At 45.6% G+C, this 23,388-nt stretch overlaps 1 protein-coding gene across 1 annotated transcript; it reads left to right on the top strand.

The window, feature by feature from the left end:
- The first annotated feature begins 213 nt into the window (after positions 1-213).
- EDDM13 (epididymal protein 13) lies at positions 214-21,360 on the top strand. Its single transcript, XM_057719698.1, has 8 exons — positions 214-245; positions 637-752; positions 3,517-3,534; positions 16,604-16,630; positions 17,452-17,478; positions 19,027-19,151; positions 19,839-19,876; positions 21,336-21,360. The coding sequence occupies exons 1-8, from the start codon at positions 214-216 to the stop codon at positions 21,358-21,360; spliced, it is 408 nt and encodes a 135-aa protein (XP_057575681.1).
- The last annotated feature ends 2,028 nt before the right edge of the window (positions 21,361-23,388 follow it).

Below are 23,388 nucleotides of genomic sequence, written 5' to 3' on the forward strand. Positions count from 1 at the left end.
GAGAGAATACACATCAAATGCAAAAACAATATTTCACTCTGAGTAAAAGTGTTTCAGGTGTTTTCGTTGTCTGCTTTGCTGTTTTCCTGAAATTTCCAATTTGTTTAGGGCGGAGTTGACAAACTCTTTCTGTAAAGGGCCAGACAGTCAATATTTCAGGCTTTGTGGGTCAGACAGTCTGTGCCACAACTACTGAGCCGTGCCCTTGCAGCCATGGGTGGTGCAAAAAGGAAGGACGCGGCTGTGTGCCCATAAAATGGTATTTATAGACACTGCAGTTCTCATGCCATGTAATTTGCACATGTCATGGGATATCATTCTTCTTTTGTCTCCCTCTCCCGCCACCAGTCATTTAAAAATATTTTTAAAAGCCACTTTTTGCTCGTGGGTCCTACAAAAACAGGAGAGGAGAGTCTTAGGATGACAAGGACCAGGCCCAGCATGAAATTGTTCTAAAATGTTGTTTTAAGACAAACAAGCAGAGGCCAGTGGGAAGAAGCTGTCCCTGTGCCAGCCCCTGGTGGCGTGGGCACAGGCTGGACACCTGGCAGCCTCCAGGCCAGCTGGAGGGCGTGTGTGGGCGTCCTTGGAATTTGGGAGAACAGTGGGTGACCAGAGTCCTCTTTGTCCTGCAAGAAGATTGTCCACCCCAAATCCCAGCCCCACTGTACACAAATCAGGGCCATTTCTGAAGATGATCCTGCTGGTTCTGTTTTTCCTGGGACTGGCAGAAGCCTGCATTCCCCGGGAAGGTAAAACCCGCTCCCCCTCCTGTCCCTCCTCCGTTTCTTCTTACGATGGGCAGAGTCCCAGTGGCTGGCCTCAGAGAGCCTCCTCAAGTCCAACCAGGCTCCTTCTTGCTTCCTGTTTAGATATGCTCATTTCCCCTTTCCCTTTGTGGAGGTGGTGGGGTGGATGAGTCCTGGGTACCATGGTTCCTGCTCTCGGAGACACACAGACTGTGTCTGCATCCTGGTTAAACTGCTGACTCCTTGTGACATTGAAGGTGGGGGGAGATTGCCTCTACAAGCTTCACTGTCCTCATTTCACCAAGGGGCAGCATAAGAATCTCCAGTCCGTGGGACTGCTGTGTGTCATGCTTGTGTAGTGCCTGGAGTCAACATTAGCGTGGTTCTAGTGAGACCCCAGAGCTTTACGAGATAAATACCTCACATGATGTCAAGAAGACTTGTCACAAAGCTGAATTCCTATTGCCTCATTCACTCCAAAAATATTTATTGGGCTCCTGGTCTGTTTGAGGCTGGGAATGCAGTGGGTGAAAAAAAGGCAGACATAATTCCATCTTCCTGGAATTGTCATGTTACACAGATAAGCACATCCTAGTGTGGCGATTCAGGGAAGGTGAGATAAGCGACCTTTGAGGAGATACCTTGATGAGTGGGAGCTAGCCCGCTGAAGAGTTAGGGGAGACGGTTCCCAGGGGAGGGAATTGTAGGTGCAAAGGCTCTGGGGCTGGAAGGCTCTATCCCTTCATGGATCTGAGAGAAGACACAGAGAGGCGTCAGGAACCAGAACATGTGGATATCATAGGTGCAAAATGAAACGGTTAAAGGATTTTCAGAAAGGGAGTATCTTATCTAAGTGTGTGTGTTTGTGTGTGTGCCCCCACGCGCACACAGGCACTTAAACAATCAGTCTTGCCCCTGGATGAAGAACAGATTGGACAGGAACCAGAGTGGAAGGAAAAACACCAGCTCGGAGACAGGTGCAACCACTAGGGTGGAAGCAGGGAAAAGTGGAAGGCTTCAAGGCATTTAGGAACAAGAGGCTTGTGGGGTCTTAGTTCCCCCACCAGGGATCAAACCCATTCCTCCTGCAGTGGAAGTGTGGAGTCCTAACCACTGGACCACCAGAGAATTCCAAGAGTCTACAAGGACTGAGTGACAGATGAGACGCTGGAGGTTAGGGAAAGAGTGTGAAGAAAGACTTCCATGGTTTTTAAAATTTTTTGCAATTGGATGATTTGAAGCTTCCCTTAACTGAAAAGGGAAAGTTCTGTAGAGCAATTGATTTTTAATTTTTAATTTTGAAATAATTTTAAATTTACAGAGAATAGAATTCCCCAAGACCCTTCACCCAACTTCCCTTAAGGTTACCATCTTATTCTTACCTAACCATAGTACAGGGACAAAAACCAAGACCTTAACACCAGTACGAAACTACCAACTAAATCACAGACCTTCTTCAGATGTCACCAGTTTTACCACAAATGTCCTTTTTTCTATTTAAGAAGCTAGTTCAGGACCGCACAAGGCACGGAGTCAACACACCTCCTTACTCTCGTGATTAGTCCTTGGAATTGTGACTGAAGTTGGCTAATCTTTCATGACCTTGACACTTTTGAAGAGCCCTAGGTCAGATACTCTTCAGAATGTGTCCTGATTTGAGTTTGTCTGAAGTTTTCTCATGATTACCTTGAGGTTATGCATTTTGGGGAGAAACACCGCAGAAGTGGTGCTATCCTGTTCGCTGCACGTTTTGTCAGAGATTATGTGATGGTGATGTGTCATTATAACGTGATATTAAGTTTCATCACTTGGTTAGGGGTTTTCCACTGTCCAGCCACTACTTTCCCCTTTGTAATTTGTAAATAACCTGGGTGAAATCGTTGGAGACTTTGCAAATATTCTATTTCTCCTCAAAAATTTCCCCACTAATATTAGCATCCATTGGTAGCTCTTGTCTGCAAAAATGATTACTGTAGTATTTGCACGATGGTGATTTTTCTATTTCTCTTATTCCTGCTGCATGTGTTAATTGGAATTCTTTTGTAAGGGAGACCCAGTTCTTCTGGTCTATTTGTTTATTCAAGTATTTATATCAATGTGAACTCACGGATATTTATTTTATTAACAAAAAATAACAGATTATTTTTTGATGGGTGGGAGGGTGATGCTCACAAGTTGTCTTTCAGACGTGCTAAGTTAGAAGAGCCTGTAAGATGTTCAAGACATCCGTAGGTCATAAGTTCCATGAGAGCAGGGCTTGTGATGTCTTGTTCAATCCTGTACCAGCACCTCTTTCCCCACCAGTCTCACAAATGCCTATAGAGCAAGAACTCAGTCTAATTCATCTGCATCCCCACCATCAAGCACGGAACAATGGCCAGTGTGTGTGGCCAATGAATGTTGGTTGGATGGATGATGGATGGATGATAGATGGGTGGATGGATGGTGGTTAGATGGATAAATTGATGGATGGAAGGATGGATGGATGGATGATGGATGGGTGGATGGATGGAAGGATAGATGGATAATGAATGAATGGATAGATGGATGGATGGATGGATGGATGGATGGATGGATGGATAATGGATGGCTAGAAGGATACATGGACTTAAGTAGCTTTATCGATAGAGTGGATGGGTTAGCTAGTCTCCAGTGACACTTTCAGCTCTGTTCTTCTTGGGCATTGCAGTGATCTGAGTCTAATGCTGAATTCTCTCCCTGCTTCCTGTTCCTGTTGGGATCCGGACGGCTACAATTTTGCCTCCAGTAGCAACTGAAGAAAAAAGTAAGAATTGTGGACATCACAAGTTTCTATTCTGATAGCCAGCTCCTCTCAGATTCCCGCAGATTTTAAGATCCCTCTGGGGATTCTGGGGAAAAGTGGGCTTTGTCGTGGGGTCCAGGGCATAACTAGTAGAAGCAAGCCACTGACATCTTTGTCTTATGTTGATGCTTGCAGCCCAAAGAGCTGCCCTAGTTCATCCTTTTGTCTGGGGAAAAGAGGCTCAGTGGGTGAATAGAGAGCTCTTACCAGGAAGAAAGCATGGTTGGAATATTTTTACTAGAGTTATATTCTGACCTGACCCACACTCAGTCTAGCTGGTGCTTCTCGAACTTCACGGTCTCAGGCCCCTGAACACTCTTTAAAATTACTGAGAATCCCAAAGAGCTTTTTTTTTTAAATGTGGATTATCTCCATTGATATTTACCTTATCAGAAATTTAAATTTTTTTCCCTTAAAAATATTTATTTATACAACTTGTCATTACACACATGAAAAGATGCTCCACATCGCTAGCCATCAGAGAAATAAGAACCAGAACCACAACGCGATACCAGTTCACACCCACTAGGATGGCGATAACCAAAGAGAGAGACGAGGAAAAGTGTTGCCCAGGAAGTGGAGGGATTGGAGCCCCCGTATAATGGTGGCGAGAATGTAAGATGGCTAAGCTGTTTTGGAAACACTCTGGTAGCTCCTCAAAATGTTAAACACTGTGTTACCATATGACGCAGCAATTCCAGGTCTATCTAGGAGAATTGAAAACATACATCCACACAAAAACTTATATAAAAGTGTTCATAGCAACATTATTCATAACAGCCCCAAAGTGGAAACAACCCAAATGTCCATCAGCTGATGAATGGATAAACAAAATGTGGTACAAAATGTGGACTATTATTCAGCCATAAAAAGAAACGAAGTTCTGATACATGCCGCAACGTGGATAGAGCTGGAAAACATTATGCTAAGTGAAAGATGCCAGTGACAAAGAACCACGTGTCATCTTGTTCCATTTATACAAAACATCCAGAAGAGCAAATCCATAGAGACAGAATATAGATTAGAGGTTGCCAGGGGCTTTGGGGAGGGGGTTTGGGGTCGGGGGATGATGGCTAAGGAGTCTAGCGTTTCTTTTGGGGGGATGATGAAATGTCCTAAAATTAATGTGGTGATGTCCACATTAAGACCCAACACAGCCAATAAAAAATAAATAAATAAATTTATTAAAAATATGATAATATCACATTACACATTAACATAAATAAAATATTTTAATGAAACAACCATTATTCCCAAACCAGAAACGTTCATGAGGAAAGAGGTATTATTTTACGTTTTTGCAAATCTCTCCGATGTCTGGCTTCACAGAAAACAGCTGGGTTCTCATTTCTGCCTCTGCATTCAATTTGTTGTGATATGTTGTTTTGTTGAAGCAAATGATGAAAATCCAGTCTCATAGAGATAGGGATTTGGGAAAGGGAGGAGCACACAGATTCCCTGATAGGGTCTCAGGGACAACCAGTGGTCCTTGGACCACACTTTGAGAGCTGTCATATGGAAGGAGAAAGAATTGCTCTCTCTCTGTCTCTCTCTCTCCACCTAACAGTGCATCTCAATCACTCCATGTCAGTCTATAAAGAGCATCCTGCTTCTTTTTTTCAATGGCTGCATAATATTTCTTGTATAGACGTCTATAATTTATTCAGCCAGATATTCGTTGATGGGCATTCAAATTGTTTCCAATAGTTTGCTCTTTTAAACAATGTTTCAAAAAGCCCCAATCTTATATAATAACACACATTATATATATATAGTTTTAGGAATGACTCTATAGATATATATTATATATGTACATTATATCTATTATATAATTAATAATACTTATATAATATGTAATTAGTATATCATACAAACACATTACGTTATATCACTGTAATTATATGTAATTTTACATGTGTATTATATATACAAATATACATTATGTATGTTCATTTATAAAACTAATGTTAACCTGATGTACCCCCCCAAAAAAATAAAAAATAAATAAAAAATAAAAAATAAAAAAAAAATAAATCACAAAAAAAAATAAATAAATAAAAAAATAAAACTAATGTTAAAGAAGGGTTCTCAACATCTTTGCCAATAGTGTTATCAAGCTGATTGATCTTTGTCTAATTATATGTGACCAACTACATAAAATTGGTCTTTCATGAAATCCCTCCCCATGTAAGAATAGACAGGTAAATGAAGGAATGCAGAAATGCATGTGGAAATTATCTGAGGTGCAGAAGTTACTGTTAACCCAACTTTCTTTCCTGCTTTTATCTTCCATGTTGATTCCCTGCCTCCTGGTCCTGTTGCCTTTTTCCAGTCAAATGTAAGTCCTATTTCCTTCTCCCTGTGTCACTAGGGAGCCCTTCAACCAGAGAGGGAAGGGGCAAAGGGGAGAGGAGAAAGGGTTGTGTGTCATCTTCCATCTGGGCAGCTCGGAGGATGCTCTCAATCTTAGCACGGCTCCAAACCCAGAATCTGCAGACTCCTGGGGGCAACGGGTGGACGTTGGGAACATCAACCAGCCTCTATAATCTTGTGTAAAACTGGGTGTGAGAGAGAGAATCCGTGCGGTTTCCTGGGAATACAGACTTCATAGCTTTGAGTGGATTTTCAGTAGGACCTTGTGCTCTAAAATGTACAACTGGATTGGATTGGATTGTGTGTATTCATTGGTGGGTTTTAGATGAGAAAAATGGGGTGCAGAGTGGACAAGTCTCCCTCTTTTCCGAGTATCAACCATCCTGGTCTCTGACTATCGGTGGTTACAGAGTCTCTCCTCTGCCAACCTCCGGAGACTCAGGTGGTAGGGGGAGGGTTTGGATGCCCCAGAGAATAGTATCCCTGGGGTTTCTTGACTTCTGGGATAAATGTGTCTCTAAAGAGGTCTATGCCTCTTAGAATGAGCCACAGCTTCTCATTCTGGTGCCCTTTCCTATCTTGGGAACCAAGGGATGCAAAGGGGTATAAAGGATGACAATTCATTTCATACTCTCTCTCAACCTTCATGGGAAAACGATCCCCGCCGGCCACCATTGGTCCTCTCCTTCCTGCCATTTGCGTGTCAACAGTGCTGAAAGGTAAGACTCTTGTTCCACTTCTCTCCCTTTTGGTTCTGATTGCCCTTGTCTGACACGGTAATTTCTACTGAACTTTAATGGGGCTTTCTTCTCCTGGCTGCCCACAGCCCAGCTTCCAATCTAGAGACATAAAAACTTGAGACTGGGATATCTCAATGAAAACAAAATACTGCACCCCTTCTCCCCCCCCCCATTAAAAACCGATTGCTCAGAAATTGAGCACATTTTTGTGGTCCACTTGTGACTAAAGGAAAGCTATTCGGTAAGAGCCAAATTCAGGTCTACCTGAGATCTGATATTTGGAGAGAGACATTCATTTCCATCTCTGCTTTCTGAGGGCAGGTAGAAAAAGTTACCCTCACCACTACCTATTCAATAATCCCCATAGATGGTCCCTTAGTCTGTTTGGGCTGCTGTAAGAAAATACTATAGACTGGGTGGCTTAAACAACCGGCATTTATTTCTCACAGTTTGGGAGGCTGGAAGTCGAAGGTCAAGGTGCCAGCAATTCAGTTCCTGGTGCGGACCTGCCATTTGCCTTGTAGACAGCAACCTTCTCACTGGGTCCTCATATGGTGGAGAGAGAGAGCTCTGGTCTTTTCTTCTTTTCATATGGACACAAATCCCATCATGGGGGAGAGGGAATCCCATCCTCACGACCTCAACTAAACCCAATTACCTGCCAAAGGCCCCCCACCTCCAATCACCATCACATTAGGGCTTCAACATGTGAATTTTGATCTGGGGTGGACGTGGTCAGTCCATAACAGATGGTGATCTGGAACCAGCTCAGTGACGTGAGACCACATCTTCCCGATGGAGTTTGCAAGCTGGGGAGGCGGGAGGCTCAGTCAGAAAGCAAGATGATGCCCAGCAGAAAGGGCGTGGACTCAGGATCCATCCCTTCTGTATTCAGAGCCCAAGTCTGCCCCTTCCAGCTGGGCAAACTTGGAGAAGTCACTTCCCCTATCTCTGCCCACTTCATGCAGTTAAACGTAGTCATGGGTGCGAAACACGTCTCAACTCAACCTAAGAAAACCAGGGTTCTATAGTTCTTCCTGTTTCTATCTCCACCCCCCACCCCCACCCACATGCACACACACACACACACACAATCATCCCTGTGTAAGTGTGTTACTGTTATCAGTATATAGAGAGCCTAACCCCAACCCCGTGATGGGTATTAATATTCTTGCTTGGTGGCTGAGGAAATAGAAGTTTTATAGAGGAAGTTGGAGAGATGTCAGTTTGAATTCTCACACTTTCACTCACCAGCTGTGTGGGGTTTCAAAAATTAGATAATTTCTCGAAGCCTCAGGTATTCTCGTCGGCAAGGTGGGGACAGTTCTCTAATCTGAGAGGGGTGGTGTGAAGTCCGTAGAAGGAAAGAGCTTGGCACCTCTTTCTAGAGTCACTACAGCATGATTCCTTCCTCTCTCCCCTACCTGGCTGAAGAATGGTCCACGACCATGTCCCAGCTCACTTAATCTCCCCAAAATCAAACACAAAGAGACCCTCAATAATCTCACCTAACCACTCCCTATGACTCATGTGGACTCTGTTTCCAAGCCTGTTCCCAGCTCTCAGCATCTGATCTTATTTTTGGTTTTCTGCTTGTGGCTTCATCTCCGTGGTCCCCGGTCCCACCACTCTGTACCACATCTGTATCCTTGACCACCATGCTGACGCTTCTTCTGGATGGGATGCTCTCAGGAATTGTAGGTAAATACCTTGCCTCATTCATGATGCCCTTGGACTGTGAACTCTGGATGAGAAACTTTGAGCAAGACTTTCTGAGCATCTAATGCATGCTTGGGTGATGGAAACCAAAGATAGATCAGATATGCTCTCTCTTTAGGAACTCAGAGGCTGATAGAGGACACACACACACACACAAAAACAGAAATTAAATTAGAGACAATGATGCCTGCTAGTGATAATGGGGTGAAAAAAGGGACTGTGGGAATATTGAGGAAACCCTAAATCGTGCCTGGAGGGTCATAGCCATACTTCCCACAGAAGAGAGCTTGTTAGGTCTGTTGAGCTGGGGAAATCCACCAAGGAGGACTACCTCCTTCTGTTGTGTTTGAACACCTTTTTGTTGTGTCTTCTTCCTCAGGTATGATGAGCAGGCTGTCCGCAGATGGTGAGTGTGAGGGTCCTACCTTTTCTGCTGTTTCTATTCTCCTATCTACAAGGTAATGCAGACTTATGGAGTCATTTATGTTTTTACTTACTTAAGTGTTTTGTTTATTTATTTATGTTTATTTATTTTGTAAGAACCATTCAGATAGTATCCGATCACATTTTGTCTTTTGGAGTTTTAAGGTAATGGAAATTTTTATTACTGTATAAGGTGAGCTAGAATTTTACCTAATAAATATCTTGTGGTAGATTTTTTAAGTTGTAAAAAAGTATATGTACATCAGAAAAGTTGTAGGGACATACAGTGAGAGTCAAAATCTTCCTCTCCATCCCATCCCCAGATCTACTGTCTAGAAAGAGCCACCGCTACTAATCTCTTGTGTATTCTTACAAGAAATGCATTTATATACTCATATCTTCAACTTTTTGAGCTAAAAATGTTATGCGTTTCAGCAATGGAACTCTACCTCTTTCTTTCAAATACCTGAACAAGTTTTCATTCATACTCTGATAATTTAATAAGCTTCCTGTTCACAGAAGCTTCTTTTTCTCTAATTTATTCTGATTTTAGTTTTTGGTTTGTTCCTATGCCATTGCAAAAAAGCTGCAATGAACATTCTTGTACAATCACTAATTTTTTTTCTTGGTTTTGCATATACATATCTTTAAGATAAATTTGTAAAAGCAACATGGCTGGGTCAAAGGGCATAGGTAGTTTAAATTTGGACAGAGGTTTAACAAATGTACAGTGCCATAAACAGCCTACGAGAACGCTTATTTTCCCACACCTTCAGCAACATGGGGTACTAGCTAACTTTTTTGATTTTTCATAACAGGATCGCTGAAAAAGTTGGTCCCCATGTTCACAGGTAGAGAGGCTGAACCTCAACAGATGTTCCTGCCACATCTATTACTAGCCAATCCAACCCCATCATTTACATTTTTCTTTAAAAGGACTCCCTGTTTTACTTAAATAGGTAAGCTTGAAAAGGAAACTTTATATCCCTTGAGTCGGTGAAAAGCCAGTATCATTTTTTCTAAGGACAAGACAACTGCAAAAACAAACATAATGAAATAACAAAAATATAACATGATACTGGTTTCTGCTGAGGGTCTTAGTCTGAAGACTGTTCTCTCTCTGGTGGAAAGGAAGACCAGAGAGCGTTAGAGAGAGGTTACAGACAAGTTATCATCATTTTCAGACTTTCTAGTCAAAAGAGAATTGTAAAGGGAACTAGATGTTAGATATGAAATTAGATATCCCCACCATATGACACCAAGGGAGTTAATCTGTGTCTGCCTGAGATTGTCTCAGCCATCCCCAGGGGTTCATATCCCACCACACAGGACAGAGTAAATGTGAGCTGGGCTTCCAGGAGCAGCTATGCCTGGAGTTTCAACCCAGCTCCCTTCTTTACCAGCATGTGGGACCAGGGGCAAGTTTGTTCTTTTTCCCATAAAGTAGGACTAGTAATCTGCACTCTAAGGGGTGCTTATGATGTTATAATAAAACACATGAAAAACTCAGGTACTAGGGAGCTGGTTAAAGTGGACTCAACTCCCTCTACCCCACCGTTCCAGGGGCTCTGGCGTCCAAAGCCCTCAGCGTGGCTTCTGCTCCTTTGAAGATAACAGTTTCTCACTTGTCTCCACCTCGGGTTGTTAAAGAACTCTACGCTTTCTCTGTTTTCTCATCAACCTGGAAGCAGAACTCTCCTTCCCTGGTTCCCATGAGAAATCTGCTCAGACCTACGTTTAACGAGTTTTCGATGAAATTAGAGTGTCGAGAATAGTCACAGCCTTGAGTAAATGATGTTCTTGCATCTCTGCTCACCTTCTTCTCTTCTCCCTTTTCCTTCTTCTCATATTGACTTTGGAGTTCCAAGTCCTTCTCCTTCTAACAAGCTGAATAATGCACCTCTCCCCAACTCCTACTCTCAAATAATCCACTTAATCTATACATGTCTGCCCTTGGTGAACCAGGACCTCCCTCCTTGGAAAACAGCTGGACTTCATACCCAGCAAAATGTGCTTCTTATGCAACGTGTGGCATGGCTAGGAAGCTGAAGTTCAATGTCGTATAGCCATTATTAGGCACAAGAACCTAATATCCGGAGGTGAGGGTGGATGAGGCCACAGTCACAGGCTCACGGGGCTGGAAATCATCTGTACAGACAGGGAAACTGAGGGCCAGAAAGAAGCACAGCATCAGAGGCAAAGTGGCAACTGACAAAAATTTCACGAAGCATCTTTGAAAACCCAGTGTGTTCTCAGGGCTCTGCTTGTATTGTTTCCCTTAACCCTCGTAACCGCCCCCCCACCCCGCCAAGAGGGGTAGATGCCATGATAACCTAGAGTGACTCTGTTTGTCCAGGACATTCCCAGCTTTAGCATTAAAACTCTCTCACCCCGTGAACCCCTTCTAGTCCCGGGCCAACCAGGACAGTTGGGCATCCTGTTATAATTGCACTTTTATGAGGAAGCCAAGGCACAAAGAGATGAGGTAAGTTGTCGAAGAGCTGGATCCAAGTCCTTCCATGACTCTCCATCGTTTTTAGGGTGAAGCCTGAGATCTTTAAAATTATGTACAGGGCTCTGCAATATCTAACTCTGGATATGCTTGTGCCCTGGTCATCTGCTACTACTGTGTCCCCGCGGAGGGTCTCTCTCCATCCTTCTGAAGCTCCAGACTCTTTCCCTCCCACCGCCTGGAATGGTTTTCTCTCTTCCCTTCAAATGTCTTTACCTGGCTAACCCCTACTCATCTTTCAGGTCTCAGACTCAGTGACAATCCCTTCAAGACGCCTTCCCTGGCACCCCCACAAGGTCAGCAAACACCACCCTCTTATAGGTTCCCGCTGTGCCCTGTAGGTTGACCCAGAGACAGTCATCCCTCCTGTGTCCATTTCTGACTCCTGTTGGCAGCTTCTCTGGCTAGACTTGGCTTGCTTGCGTTCCCCAAGTGTAAGAACACTGTCTGCCTTGCTCTCCACGCATCCTCCACACTTTGCACATAGGAGATGCTCCATCGATACGTGTCAGAGAGAAAAAATGACTGAGTCGTCACGGGCCACGTGTCCAGTAGTGCTTCTGCCTCTGCTCTCCTCTGACGGGTCAGGGATGCTTCTTTCATGGTGTCTTGGATGCGAGCCTTAATGCCAATGTCTCTCTTTATTCTACGCCTCCGTTGGAACCTGGCTGCCTGCATGCTGGCCTCCAGATAGGACAGAAGAAGAAAGTAAGTACTGTGACAATCTGGAGTCTGTGTCCTTAAGATGACATTCCCAGAACCCTCCCTGGGCATTAAAACTTTTAGATTTCTTTAAAATTTCAGAGGAGGGGACTTCACTGGTGGTCCAGTGGTTAGGACTCTGCGCTTCCACTGCAGGGGCACGGATTTGATCCCTGGTTGGGGAACTAAGATCCCGCATGCTCCGTGCCGTGGCCAAAAAAAAAAGTTGCAGTGGAAAAAAAAAATTAGGGGAATGGTTGGTGCAGACCCTGGCATTTACTTATTTATTTTTGATCTATCCAATTGTGATTTTTTTATTTTTTCAAATCTTTATTGGAGTATAATAGTTTTACACTGTTGTGCCAGTTTCCACTGTACCACAATGCGAATCAGCTGTATTTATACATATATCCCCATATCCCCTCCCTAGCATCCCTCCCTCCCTATCCCACCCCTCTAAGTCATCACCCATCATCGAGTTGATCTCCCTGTGTTAGGCAGTTGCTTCCCACTAGCCATGTATTTTATATTCAGTAGTGTATATAAATGTCAATACTGCTCTTTCACTCTGTTTCAGCTTCTTCTTCCCCACCTCCCCGTGTCCTCAAGTCTTTTCTCTACCTCTGCATCTTTATTCTTGCCCTGTCACAGGGTTCATCAGTACCATTTTTCTGGGTTCCATACATATGCGTTAGCATATGGTATATGTTTTGCTCTTTCTGGCTTACTTCACTCTGTATGACAGACTATGTCCATCCACCTCACTACAAATAACTCAATTTCATTCCTTTTTACGGCTGAGTAAAATATTCCATTGTATATATGTGCCACATCTTCTTTATCCATTCATCTGTCAATGGACATTTAGGATGCTTCCATGTCCTGGCTATTGTAAACAGTGCTGCAGTGAACATTGGGGTGCATGTCAGACCCTGGCATCTAGATGTTGTCTTGGGATCAGAAGCATAATCATTACAACTAGACTGCAGTCGGGCTGTGCTGGTAATATTTAACAACCACCTCTGTGGGGGAAGGGGGGAGGGGAGGGAGCTCCGATTTGGAGTGATTGCCAATTTCTGCGGTGTCATTGCTTTAACTCTGGCTGATATCAAGCTACTGATGGTTTCACAGTGGCTTGCAAAATTTTTGAAAATTTAACAGTCACCTCTTGCAAGCCAGCTCCAACACATCCTTGGGTCTCAGTGATGTTTCTCTCATTTGGTGTACAAATTGTTCCCATGCAAAGAAGCCTACCCCATCCACCCTTCCAGTGGGAAAAGAGGTTCTTGGGAGAGAAAGGGGCCATGCTTTTTAGAGAGTGGAGGGGACATTCCAGGGAAGACAGATGTATACACCCCAGGTCAGGTGAGACAGGGAAGCATCCCCTCTCCCATCTGTATTGTGGCCCCAGGGCGAAGACTTGTCCATCTTTTACCTCCCTGACCTAGAAACATGTCTAACACACAGTTGGGCTATGGAACTGTTTCTTGAAGGAAAAGAGTGCCCCCTAAAATGCCTGATGCATGTTATTTTTGCTAACGGGAAGAGAACTAACATTGGAGCATCTACCTCTATATCATATTACTGAATTCTCACAAGGGTGCTTTGTGCCAGATGGATCCTGAGTTTTAAGGTGTTGTTCCCCAAACTGGCTGATGATCAGAAACTCTTTTTAAAAAGTAAGAAAAAAAAATACGGATTTCTGTGTTCCACCCAGCCCTTCTGCATGAGAATGCCAAGGGGTGAGATCTAGGAACCTGGTCCTTTACAAGATTTCTCAGGTGATCTGATCCAGATGGTTTGGGAGCCACCGAGACACAGCAGGTGTTGGCAGACTACAGCCTGGCCCACTGCTTGTTTTTGTCAATAAAGTTTTATTGACACCCGACCTCACCCATACATTTATGTCTCATCTGTAGCTGCCTTCATGCTGGAATGGCCGAGTTGAGTCTCAGTCTCACATGACTGAGACTGTGTCGCCTACAGAGCCTGAAATAGTCCCTATCTGGTCTTTTGCAGAAGAACTTTGTTGACCTCTGAGCCAGAGCAATGCCTCTCAGGGTCTTTGTCCAAAACGAAGATCCCACCTTAGATCTATCTAAGGAATCACGACTTCCGGGGTGAATTTGGAGGCTCTGTTTGTAACAAGCTTCCCAGGTGGTGATTCTTGTACACACTCAATCTTCACTTACGGACCCCACCAGCTTCAACTCAACAGTTGGTTTGTTCGGGTGGAGGGGGCTGTCCATGATATTTACTGGGAAGTGGTACTTTTCCTTCAATCTCCAATCTTTAGTCTCAAGTCCTTGAGATGGAGAAGCCGTGGTTCAATGGTGTTCACCATTCACCAATGGGTTTGGGTCATTGATTGGACCTTTTAAACCTGAACACTCTCAGCTGTGGTGTGAATCTCTTTCATTTATAAAGCAAGGTGATGATGTCATTAGTCTAAGATAGCCTCCCTATAACAGTGAGATGGAGGAATATTTAATAAAGTAGCCCCCCCTCAAAAAAAAGAGTGCATGCAAAAACTAGTGTAATCTGAGCTAGGTCTGTAGTCGAGTTAATAGGACTGCACGGATGCCAATTTACTGGTTCCTATGCTTGGGTGAGATGCCAGCTTGGGGGAAGCTGGGTGATGGGTACACAGGACCCCTCTCTACTATTTTCACAATATTTTGGGTGTCTACAATTGTGCACAATAACAACTTACAAATAGCTTTAAGAATATTTAGTGACTGAATAATGGAATGTGCTGGGGGCAGGTGTTAATGTTGATCCTTCTCTCTTGTTCATTTTTCTCCATGTTGACTCCCTGATTTCTGTCCTGCTGCACCTTCCAGTAAAAAGTAAGTTATTCTTCCTTTTTGATGGTAATCTGGATGTTTTCAGATGCTGGGAGAAAGCGAAAACAAGAAACAGAAGGGAATCTTTGAATTGATCTCAATTTAGGACCTGGGGTTGAGAGAGACCCTCTGCTCAGGGGGTCTCATTCTCCCTGAACCCCCGTCTCTAAAGGGGGCTCAGGATGGCCTGCCGGGGTCCACACGCCCCCTGAGACTTCATGGGAAATTCCAAGTGTGTGTTGAATGCGAGTGTGTCTGAGGCTGTAAGTACAACTGGGCGTGTGAGCACGTGGACATATAAGGTCCCCAGGCTTTATCAGATGCTCGAAAGCCGACAACCGCTGCCCTAGAACACGAAGATGTATTGAGTTGTGTGTATTTGTTGAGAGGACTATTGAATAAAGAGGACCACATAGGTACAGCTTCCTCGTTCCTCAAGCCTTCTCCCTCCGGAGAGGAGTGAGAAAAGCGAAGCAGAAGCACCTAGAGTCACCCTCCCTGGCCCCCAGGCTGTCTCATGAGATCTGAGGGGTACTCTCATTTCACTCCTACGTGAGGGTCTCTTTGGAGGACCAGCAGGGTGGGATGAACCAGGAAGAAGTCATTAACACCTTTCTCATCCTCTCCTATTTCTGTTGGCCCCCATGCCTCGTGCTGGAATTTCTCCTCCTCGCTGCCCACACCTCAACAGTATTGAAACGTAAGATTCCTTTTTCACGTTGCCCCCCCCATCTTCTGACTTGTTCCCTTTCTTATCTCTGCGAAAGGGGTCCTTTCCCAGCCATAGCACACCTCTCAGATAATCTTTGTTATTAATCCAAGGACTGGAAAAAAAAATAGCTGTATTATTTTCACTTTGAAAAAGGTAGGATGTCTTAGGGGAACCAACCCGTCCACAAAACAGGGATGCGGGCAATGTTATTAAGGGGACGGTGATGACAGAAAGGAAAATTCATTAGGTGTTTCCTGGGCACCAGGCACTGGAAGCAGCACCTTGGGTGTATTCTGTTATGTTCCCCCGCATGGTAGGCATTGTTCGTCTGAAGTACAAACAATGTAAGTAAGTGCCTACAACACGGTGACATTAAATACATGCGAGAGGAGTAGTGGCTGTCTTTCCAGCCTAACCCTGATCCAGTGCATGTCCTTTAAGCCACTAGATTTCCCCTCTAACCCACACAATGGGGCTTTCAACCGTCCCCCCATTCACTTTTCAGCACAACCCACTTATGCTCTGCTTTCATTTGCTCCCAGTCTCCCCACCTTCTCATCTTATGCTTTTTTTTTTTTTTTTCCTATAATGGTCTCATCTCTCTTGGCCCCTTGGACTCAACACTCTGGACTTTGTGCAACCCTGAACACGGTCTTACCCCCCGGACCACACTTCCATCTGCATGGATGACATCAGAGATCCTAGGTGAATATCTCACTCCATGCATGCCCTGGGGTTTTGGCTTGGGAAGCTTTTTTGGCAAGAATATTCTTTTTAACACTCAGTAGAGCCAGGACCACACAGGGCGGTGGAAACCCAAAGATGAACTCACATGCTTGTGCCTCTAGATAAACTCCACATGGGCTGAGGTGGAGACAGGCAGACAGTTCTAATGCAATGAGAAAAGGTGAGAGGTAGCTTGGGGTGAGCTAACTGAACCGGATGCTCTGAGGGCACTTACCACACTAGCTTTGGCAATTCAATTTATACATTGTCTCTCTAGGTTTGCTGAGCCTCCAGGTGCTGAACGGTAAGTACTCACCATGTTATTTGACTCCACAATTTGCTTTTGCTCCCGGGCACAAAATATAGAGTTGTTAGCTTTTCTTTTTAAATCTTGGAAGAGCCTTTAGATATCACCAAACCTTACACTCTTTATCACGATCATCTTAACATCATAAATGTCTTCTTTTTTATTCATCCAGCAACAAATACTAATTAATATTTGCACCTCTGTGCTACATCCTGTTCTAGGTGTTGGAGATATAGCAGGGAACAGGACAGAAATCTGTGTCCAGGTGGAACTGATGAGAAGAGAACAAAAACCAATAAATAGAGAAGGGGGGGTAAAAGTCTGTTGGATGCTAAGCCCTGTGAAGATCATAGGATAAGGGAGAGGAAAGTGCAGTGTAGGAGAGGTCAATACGTTTTTAAAAGATGATCAGGGAAAGTGACATCCGAGCAAAGACTAACAGGAGGTGAGGAAGCCAGTCGTGTGTACATCTGGGGGAAGGGTGTTCCAGGCAGAGGGAACAGCATGTGCAAAGGCCATGAGGCAAAGGAGTGCCTGGGATCAGGGCCAGCAAAGGAGCTAGGTGCATTCTCTCCTCTCCTCATCTGAGGCACTCAGAAGCACCGTTTACAATTTGGTCTCCATCCTTTTCATAATTTCCTGATGATTTTTTTTTCTTCCTTTTTTCTCTCCTCTTCCCACTCCTTCCTTCCTTTCATCCATCCTTCCTCTCTCCCTCCCTCCCTTCCTTCCATCCTTCCTTCCTTCTGTCCTTCCTTCCTCCCTCCCTCCCTCCCCCCTTCCTCTCCTCTTTCTCTTTCTCCTCTTCCTCTTTTTAGAAGAATCAAATGGCTGCAAGGAAGAAGGTAAGTGCATGGAATCATGCCTGTCCCCGTCAAGAGGCCAGTGCGTTCCTTTAGTCTGAGTTAAGACAAAGCCTTAAAAAGAGAAGATTTCAGGTAACCAAGGTCAGGCCTTCAGTACCTGAGAGGATACCTTTCTGAAGGGCAGCCAAAGCCTTCAGACCACCCTGGCCCCCTTGTACTGCTCCCTGGAACCAAGGAGACCCACACACTGAAGTGTATCACCCGATATCTGCCTAAGAGATTACAAAGAAGAAATCTCTTTTTATTTAGCCAGGTAGATACAATCCGTTACATACATGTTCTCAAGAAACACAATAACTAGCCCTCAAGTAAAAAAGACTTGACAGCACCACTTCTTATCATCCTAAGTCCATCTGGTTGTTGGGGTAACCATCTGTGTCACCTAACTGGCTTTATCCAAAGGAAAAATAAACTTCACATCTCTATATGAGAGGAGGTAGTTTCAAGTTCTCTATATGAGAGGAGGTAGTTTCACAACTTAAAGCAAAGCGCCTGCAGTTAGGCTCCTGCCCTCCCTCTGAAACTGGACATTTAATTTTTCCAAGAGATGCCGGGAAGGTTGTTGAGGAAAGCACTCCCTGGATCAGGTTGTAAAGCTTCTAGTAGGCTTATTTAGCTTTTTAAAAAAGATTTGCATACATTTCAAAGGGACAGAGAAAGGAATTGCAACTACAAAGTAAATTCTCTAAGAAAAGTGGAGGGGGTGTCTCTTCCTGAGTTTTCAAAAGGGAGCTTTTTTTTTTTTTCAATGTGTATTTCCCTTTACACTGGTAATGTTCTGTTTTTTGATTGGGAGGCCTGTTTAGAAAGGTGAGTTATGTATGTAAAAAATCCAGAAATAGCAAAGTTAAAAACAGGATACCAGTAAAATAGTATTAAGTAAGAGTTTATTGTGCAAAGAAGAATAGTTCTCAAACTGGGAGCTTTCAAATTCAAAACTGATATGAGGTCCAGGGGCAGGGCTTTCCTTACAGGATGGCTTATAACGTGAAATTGAGGAAACTGTTTATGCTTTTAAGTGATAGTGATTACCATGGGGTTTCCAGATGGCAGTGGGATTGGTTAAAAGGGGACTATCTTATACCATTTGGGGGAAGATGACAAGTTCCTCTTATGATTATCAGAGGCATTTAAAAGAAATAATTTAAATTTTGCTTATGTTCCTGAAAGAAGCTAGATTTAGTTTAACTTCCGTGACTCACATGGGTTCCTCCCCTCAGGGAAATTTCAAGTCCTGTCTCCATTTTGTATTTAATTTTATTCATATCAGCTGTTTTTCTTTTTAATGTAATACATTCTTTAAAATTTCAAATGGAAAAAGAAGAGGGGAAAAAATATTGGACAGGTAAAACAGGACTTGTGCACCAGATGAGGTGCGGAATGAGGAGGGGACACTGTCATATCTGGGTGTTAGATCCCCATGGCCCCGGTGGGAGATCTGTGCGGACAGGGGTTCAGGAAGGGTGGGATGTCCGCACAGGGAAGGGCAGGCCTTCACGCTGGTCGTGTACACTCGGTTCTCCCCAGTGAAGTTTCTCCCAACTACCACCACCCCCAAGAAGCCACTGAAGAAAAAAACCAGATGGAATGCGTTGAGATGCACCTACATGATGCTCACCTTCTTGTTCGTGTCCTACAATAAAGGAGACTGGGTAGGAAGAGCCTGGTACCTAAGGAGGAAGGGGGAGGGTGAACAGATGGAGGGAAGGGGGAGGGGGAGAGAGGGGAGCACGGAGGAAGGGAAGGAGCAGCCGGGTACCCAAGGCCCAGGCAGGATGTTGGTGTCGATGGTGAAGATGAGGAGGACCTTGCAGCACTTGGACAAGGAGAAGTGCGAACGGATTTGGTGGGAGGGATGGGGAAAATGGAGGGGCCAAGGAGATGAGCCCCAGGCGTGGGCATGGGCCCTCGGTTAGGTGAGTGGTTCTCAGATGGGGATGACTCTGCCACCCAGGGGACTCTCAGCAGCCCCTGGGGACGTTTTTGGTTGTCACGACTGGGAGGAGTGGGTAGAGGCCCGGGTTGCCACTCTACATCCTATATCGCATAGGACGGCGCCCACAGCAAAGACTGACCCAGGTCAAAATGTCAGTGGTAACGAGGTTGAGAAACTCTAGAGAAGAGGATCGTGTCACTTAGGGGATGAAGTGAACTGGCTGGGAGCTGGGGAAGTAAGAGGGGAGACCCCCAGATGTCACCACCAGAGGGAAGGCAGACAGGAAGCCGGGCAGGAAAGAAGGAAGGAGGAGTGGGGAGAAAGGGAGGGAAGACGGTAGACCTGCCTCACCCCTGCTGTTTCTTTCTCTCTTCCCATTTCACCCCTTCTTCAACCTCCCAAGTGTTACTGCCATTACTGTAACCCAGAATTGGACAACAGGTATGTTCCTGCAGGGGAGGGGGTTTTGTCCACCTCTGGGGTGGGAGGGCTTGGTCCTAATTGCCCAGTGGTTGAGTAGGGAACCCTGGCTGGGTTTGGAAGCTCCAAACGTAGAATCACAGAATTGAATGAAAAGTTTCAAGTTCATCTCCCTAGTCTCAAGCCACTGCTAACAAACGATAAGGACACGGAGAGCTGAAAGAATTCATTTATGAATTCCCTCAATACATGTTATGTGGGATTTTTTAAAAAGTTGCGGCAGAATATACATGATACGAAACTTACCACTAGTGACATTTAGGACATTCACAATATTATTCAATCCTCACTACTATCAGCTCCAAGAACTTTCCATCATCCCCAAAGGAATCTGTGTACCCATAAGCAGTCTTTCCTCCCAACCCCTGGCAACCACTAATAAACTCTCTCTCTCTCTCTCTATGAATTTACCTATTCTGGGCATTTTGTATCAATGGAATCATATACCATGTGGCCTTTTGTGTCTGGCTTCATTCACTTAGCATAATGTTTTCAAAGTCCATCCAGGTGGTAGCATGTAACAGTACTTCATCCTTTTCCATGGCTGAATAGTATTCCTCTGCATGGACATGCCACATTTTGTTTATTAATTCTTCAGTTGAAAGACATTTGAGTTGTTTCCACCTTTTGGCTATTGTTACTAGTGCTGCTATGCACATTTGTGTACAAGTTTTTGTTTGCACAGCCTGTTTCCAATTCTTTGGGGGTACACACCTAGGAGTAGAAAGTCTGGGTTATATGATACATCTATGCTTAACTTTTAGAGAAATGCAATCAATACATTTTTATCGAGTAAATGCTCTACAATGGATTCTGGATTCGTTAAAATGGTTAAATGGTGAATTTTATGCCATGTGGACTTTACCTCCATTTTTTAAAACTATAAAAAGGGGTGGAGGCTTGGAGTCACTCAGCGTCCACTGTAGGTTTTGGGAGCAAGAAGGTGCTTGATCTATCCCTGAGGCTCCTGTGCCCAGAGCAACCATATATATTCACACCCTGCACCACCCCTACGTGACCCCAGTGTGCCCGGCTGGGGGTGCAGCAGGGCCACCGCAGGGGAGGTTCCTGTGCTCGTGGAGCATGCCCTCTAGTGGGAGGGCCGGGGATAAACTAGCCATCACCTGAGTTTCCTAGAAGGCACTGTGACCGAGAGGAACTGGAGGGGGGAGCTTTGTTCCACTGGATGGTCAGAAGAACCCCTCTCTGAGGAGGAGATGTTTGCGCTGACTGATGTGGACGTTTGCACTGACTGATGCGGACGAGCCAGCTGGCTGAGATCTAGGGAAGTGTGTTCCAGGTGGTGGGTCAGCTCAGTGGGTTGGAGGGGCAGGGTGAGCAGAGCCCAGTGAACCAGGAGAGTGGTCTAGGATGTAAATCGATGCACAAATACACTTCCTTCCTTTCTTCCCTTCCTTAGAAACGATCCCTGCTGTGCTTTCTAGCAGCTCTGCTGCATCTCAGCTCAACCTTCATGAGTCCTCCATCTCCCAGGTAGTCAGTCTCACCTTTCAGGAAAACTCCCTGTCCCCTGGATTGCCAATTTGGAGGGTAACGAGTTGGGTCCTTTGAGGAATAGTGCCAGTGTGCCCAGAGGCATGGCAGGAAGGAAGGTGTGTCTATGAGAAGATGGTCCCAGAGAGCAGCTGAGCGCGCGTCTGTAGGGGCTTCCCCCACAACTCCTCTTAAGCCTTTATCAACCCTTCTCCGCTGTTTCTGTAATAAAATGTACACTTGTTGAAATGGCTGGATGCCTAGTTGCTGTGTGGGGTGGCACAGGTGCCAAGCATCCTATCTATCACTGGATTCTGGCAGCAACCCTATAAGGAAGTCCTACTATGATGCCTGCCTTACAGGTGAAGAATATACAAGACTTCTCTGGAGCCCAGATCCCAGCTCCATCCCTTACTGGATTACAACTCTGGGGAAGTTATTGTTTCTCAACGCCGCGTTTTACTAGCTATAAAATGGGGATATTAACAGCGTATACGACCTCTCCTCATCATGACCAGGACCAGCCGTTTGGTTCATCAAAAAGTTGGTTTAAACAAGCGACGAAAAATCCTTTAAAACCTGTACTCATACACACATTTGCCAATACTTTGATATAGGACCAGAGGTTGGTTTTGTTTTGTTTTTAGTTTGGGTCTATGGACCTACCGTTTCCAGTTTGTCCCTTAAATGGGGAGCAAAAACGCTTATACAGCAATTTGAGCTGAGGGGTAGGCCAGGGATGCGGCTCTTCACGGTACAGTGCGCAGGACGCCCCCACACCCAAATGTCGATGACGCTGAGGCCGAGAAACACGGGTTCACTTTCTGTGTCTCCTTGCTCAGAAACGTCCATCCCGCTGTTTACTCCCTGCTGTCCCCATGGCAACGGGCACTTCACGGGCATTTCATAAGGACCCACTGAATGAATGAATGAAGGCCCAGGGCTGGCAGGCGGGAGGCGGGGGATGCTCCTGAGACCCACTAGAGGCCTAGTTGTCATGGAGACAGGACTGCAATGGAAAGGCTGGTTTCCCAACCAAATTGGGAGCAAAAAAAATAATAATACACTAAAACGAGCGAATGAGTCCAGCGCAGTCTCTGCGCACTTACTAGAAAGCAGGCACCCAGGCACGATGCTTTATTACTATTTCAATAATAAAGCCTCCCCGACCCCAAGGGAGCTCAGCGGGCCACACCACCGCGGTCCCCCTGCTTCCTTGGCAGGGCCCGGCTCGTGACGTCACCGCGCAAGGGGCGGGGAGCGAGAGAGCCGTGTTACCATGGTTACCTCGGCAGGCTCAGAAACCCCAAGTGATGGTCGAGCCTCCCACAAGCGGCCCCCCCCGAGGCCATCGAACGGGCCAGGCCACCGTGGCAAGAAGGACCTGGCAAGCAGGGAACGCCTGGTCAAGGGCATTTTTCACTCCCATCCGAGGCCCGGTTGCTCGGCGGTCACTTCGGGACCCAGGGTATTTTCCCCAGAAAACGGCAGTTTGCGGAACCATTTGGGGGCGTCCTCCATCCACGAAGTCATCCTTGAACACAGCCACTGTCATCACAGTCTCCTTTTTTAGGGACCAGAGCGCCTCCCGTCTCGCTGACCCTTCGAGACTACAATTCCCAGAAGTCTCCGGGCCGTTCCCTCCCAGGCCCTCTGCCGGATGGTTGCCCTGGAGACAGCGAGACGCCGGAAGCCAGAAGAATGAGGCGGGGCCAGGCTGGAAGGAGGGTTCTGATTGGCGGAGCGGCCGCGTCGCCGGCTTTGAAGGACAGGTCAGGGGGTGCGCGTGCGCACTGCTTCGGCCCTGCGCGCCCTGTCGGTCCGTGGAGTCCAGGGGTCCGCCAGCCACCGGCCACTCGGCGGTGTGGCGGGTCGTGCTGGGGCGAGGCCGACCCTGCGCACGCGAGGCGCTCTGAGCTGCGTTCCCGGGGCCCAAAGTGCGGGCTCCGTAGACGTGCCGGGGGAGGTGAGTGCGACCC

This window comes from Hippopotamus amphibius, unplaced genomic scaffold, assembly GCF_030028045.1.
Source record: "Hippopotamus amphibius kiboko isolate mHipAmp2 unplaced genomic scaffold, mHipAmp2.hap2 H_1, whole genome shotgun sequence".
Taxonomy (NCBI): domain Eukaryota; kingdom Metazoa; phylum Chordata; class Mammalia; order Artiodactyla; family Hippopotamidae; genus Hippopotamus; species Hippopotamus amphibius.

Excerpts from the sequence above, each read along its gene's own strand:
- EDDM13 (XM_057719698.1), top strand. The coding sequence starts at position 214 with ATGGGTGGTGCAAAAAGGAAGGACGCGGCTGT. Across the intron at positions 246-636 it reads AAAAGGAAGGACGCGGCTGT|AAGATTGTCCACCCCAAATC; the intron begins GTGCCCATAAAA and ends TTGTCCTGCAAG. Across the intron at positions 17,479-19,026 it reads AAATGGCTGCAAGGAAGAAG|TGAAGTTTCTCCCAACTACC; the intron begins GTAAGTGCATGG and ends GGTTCTCCCCAG.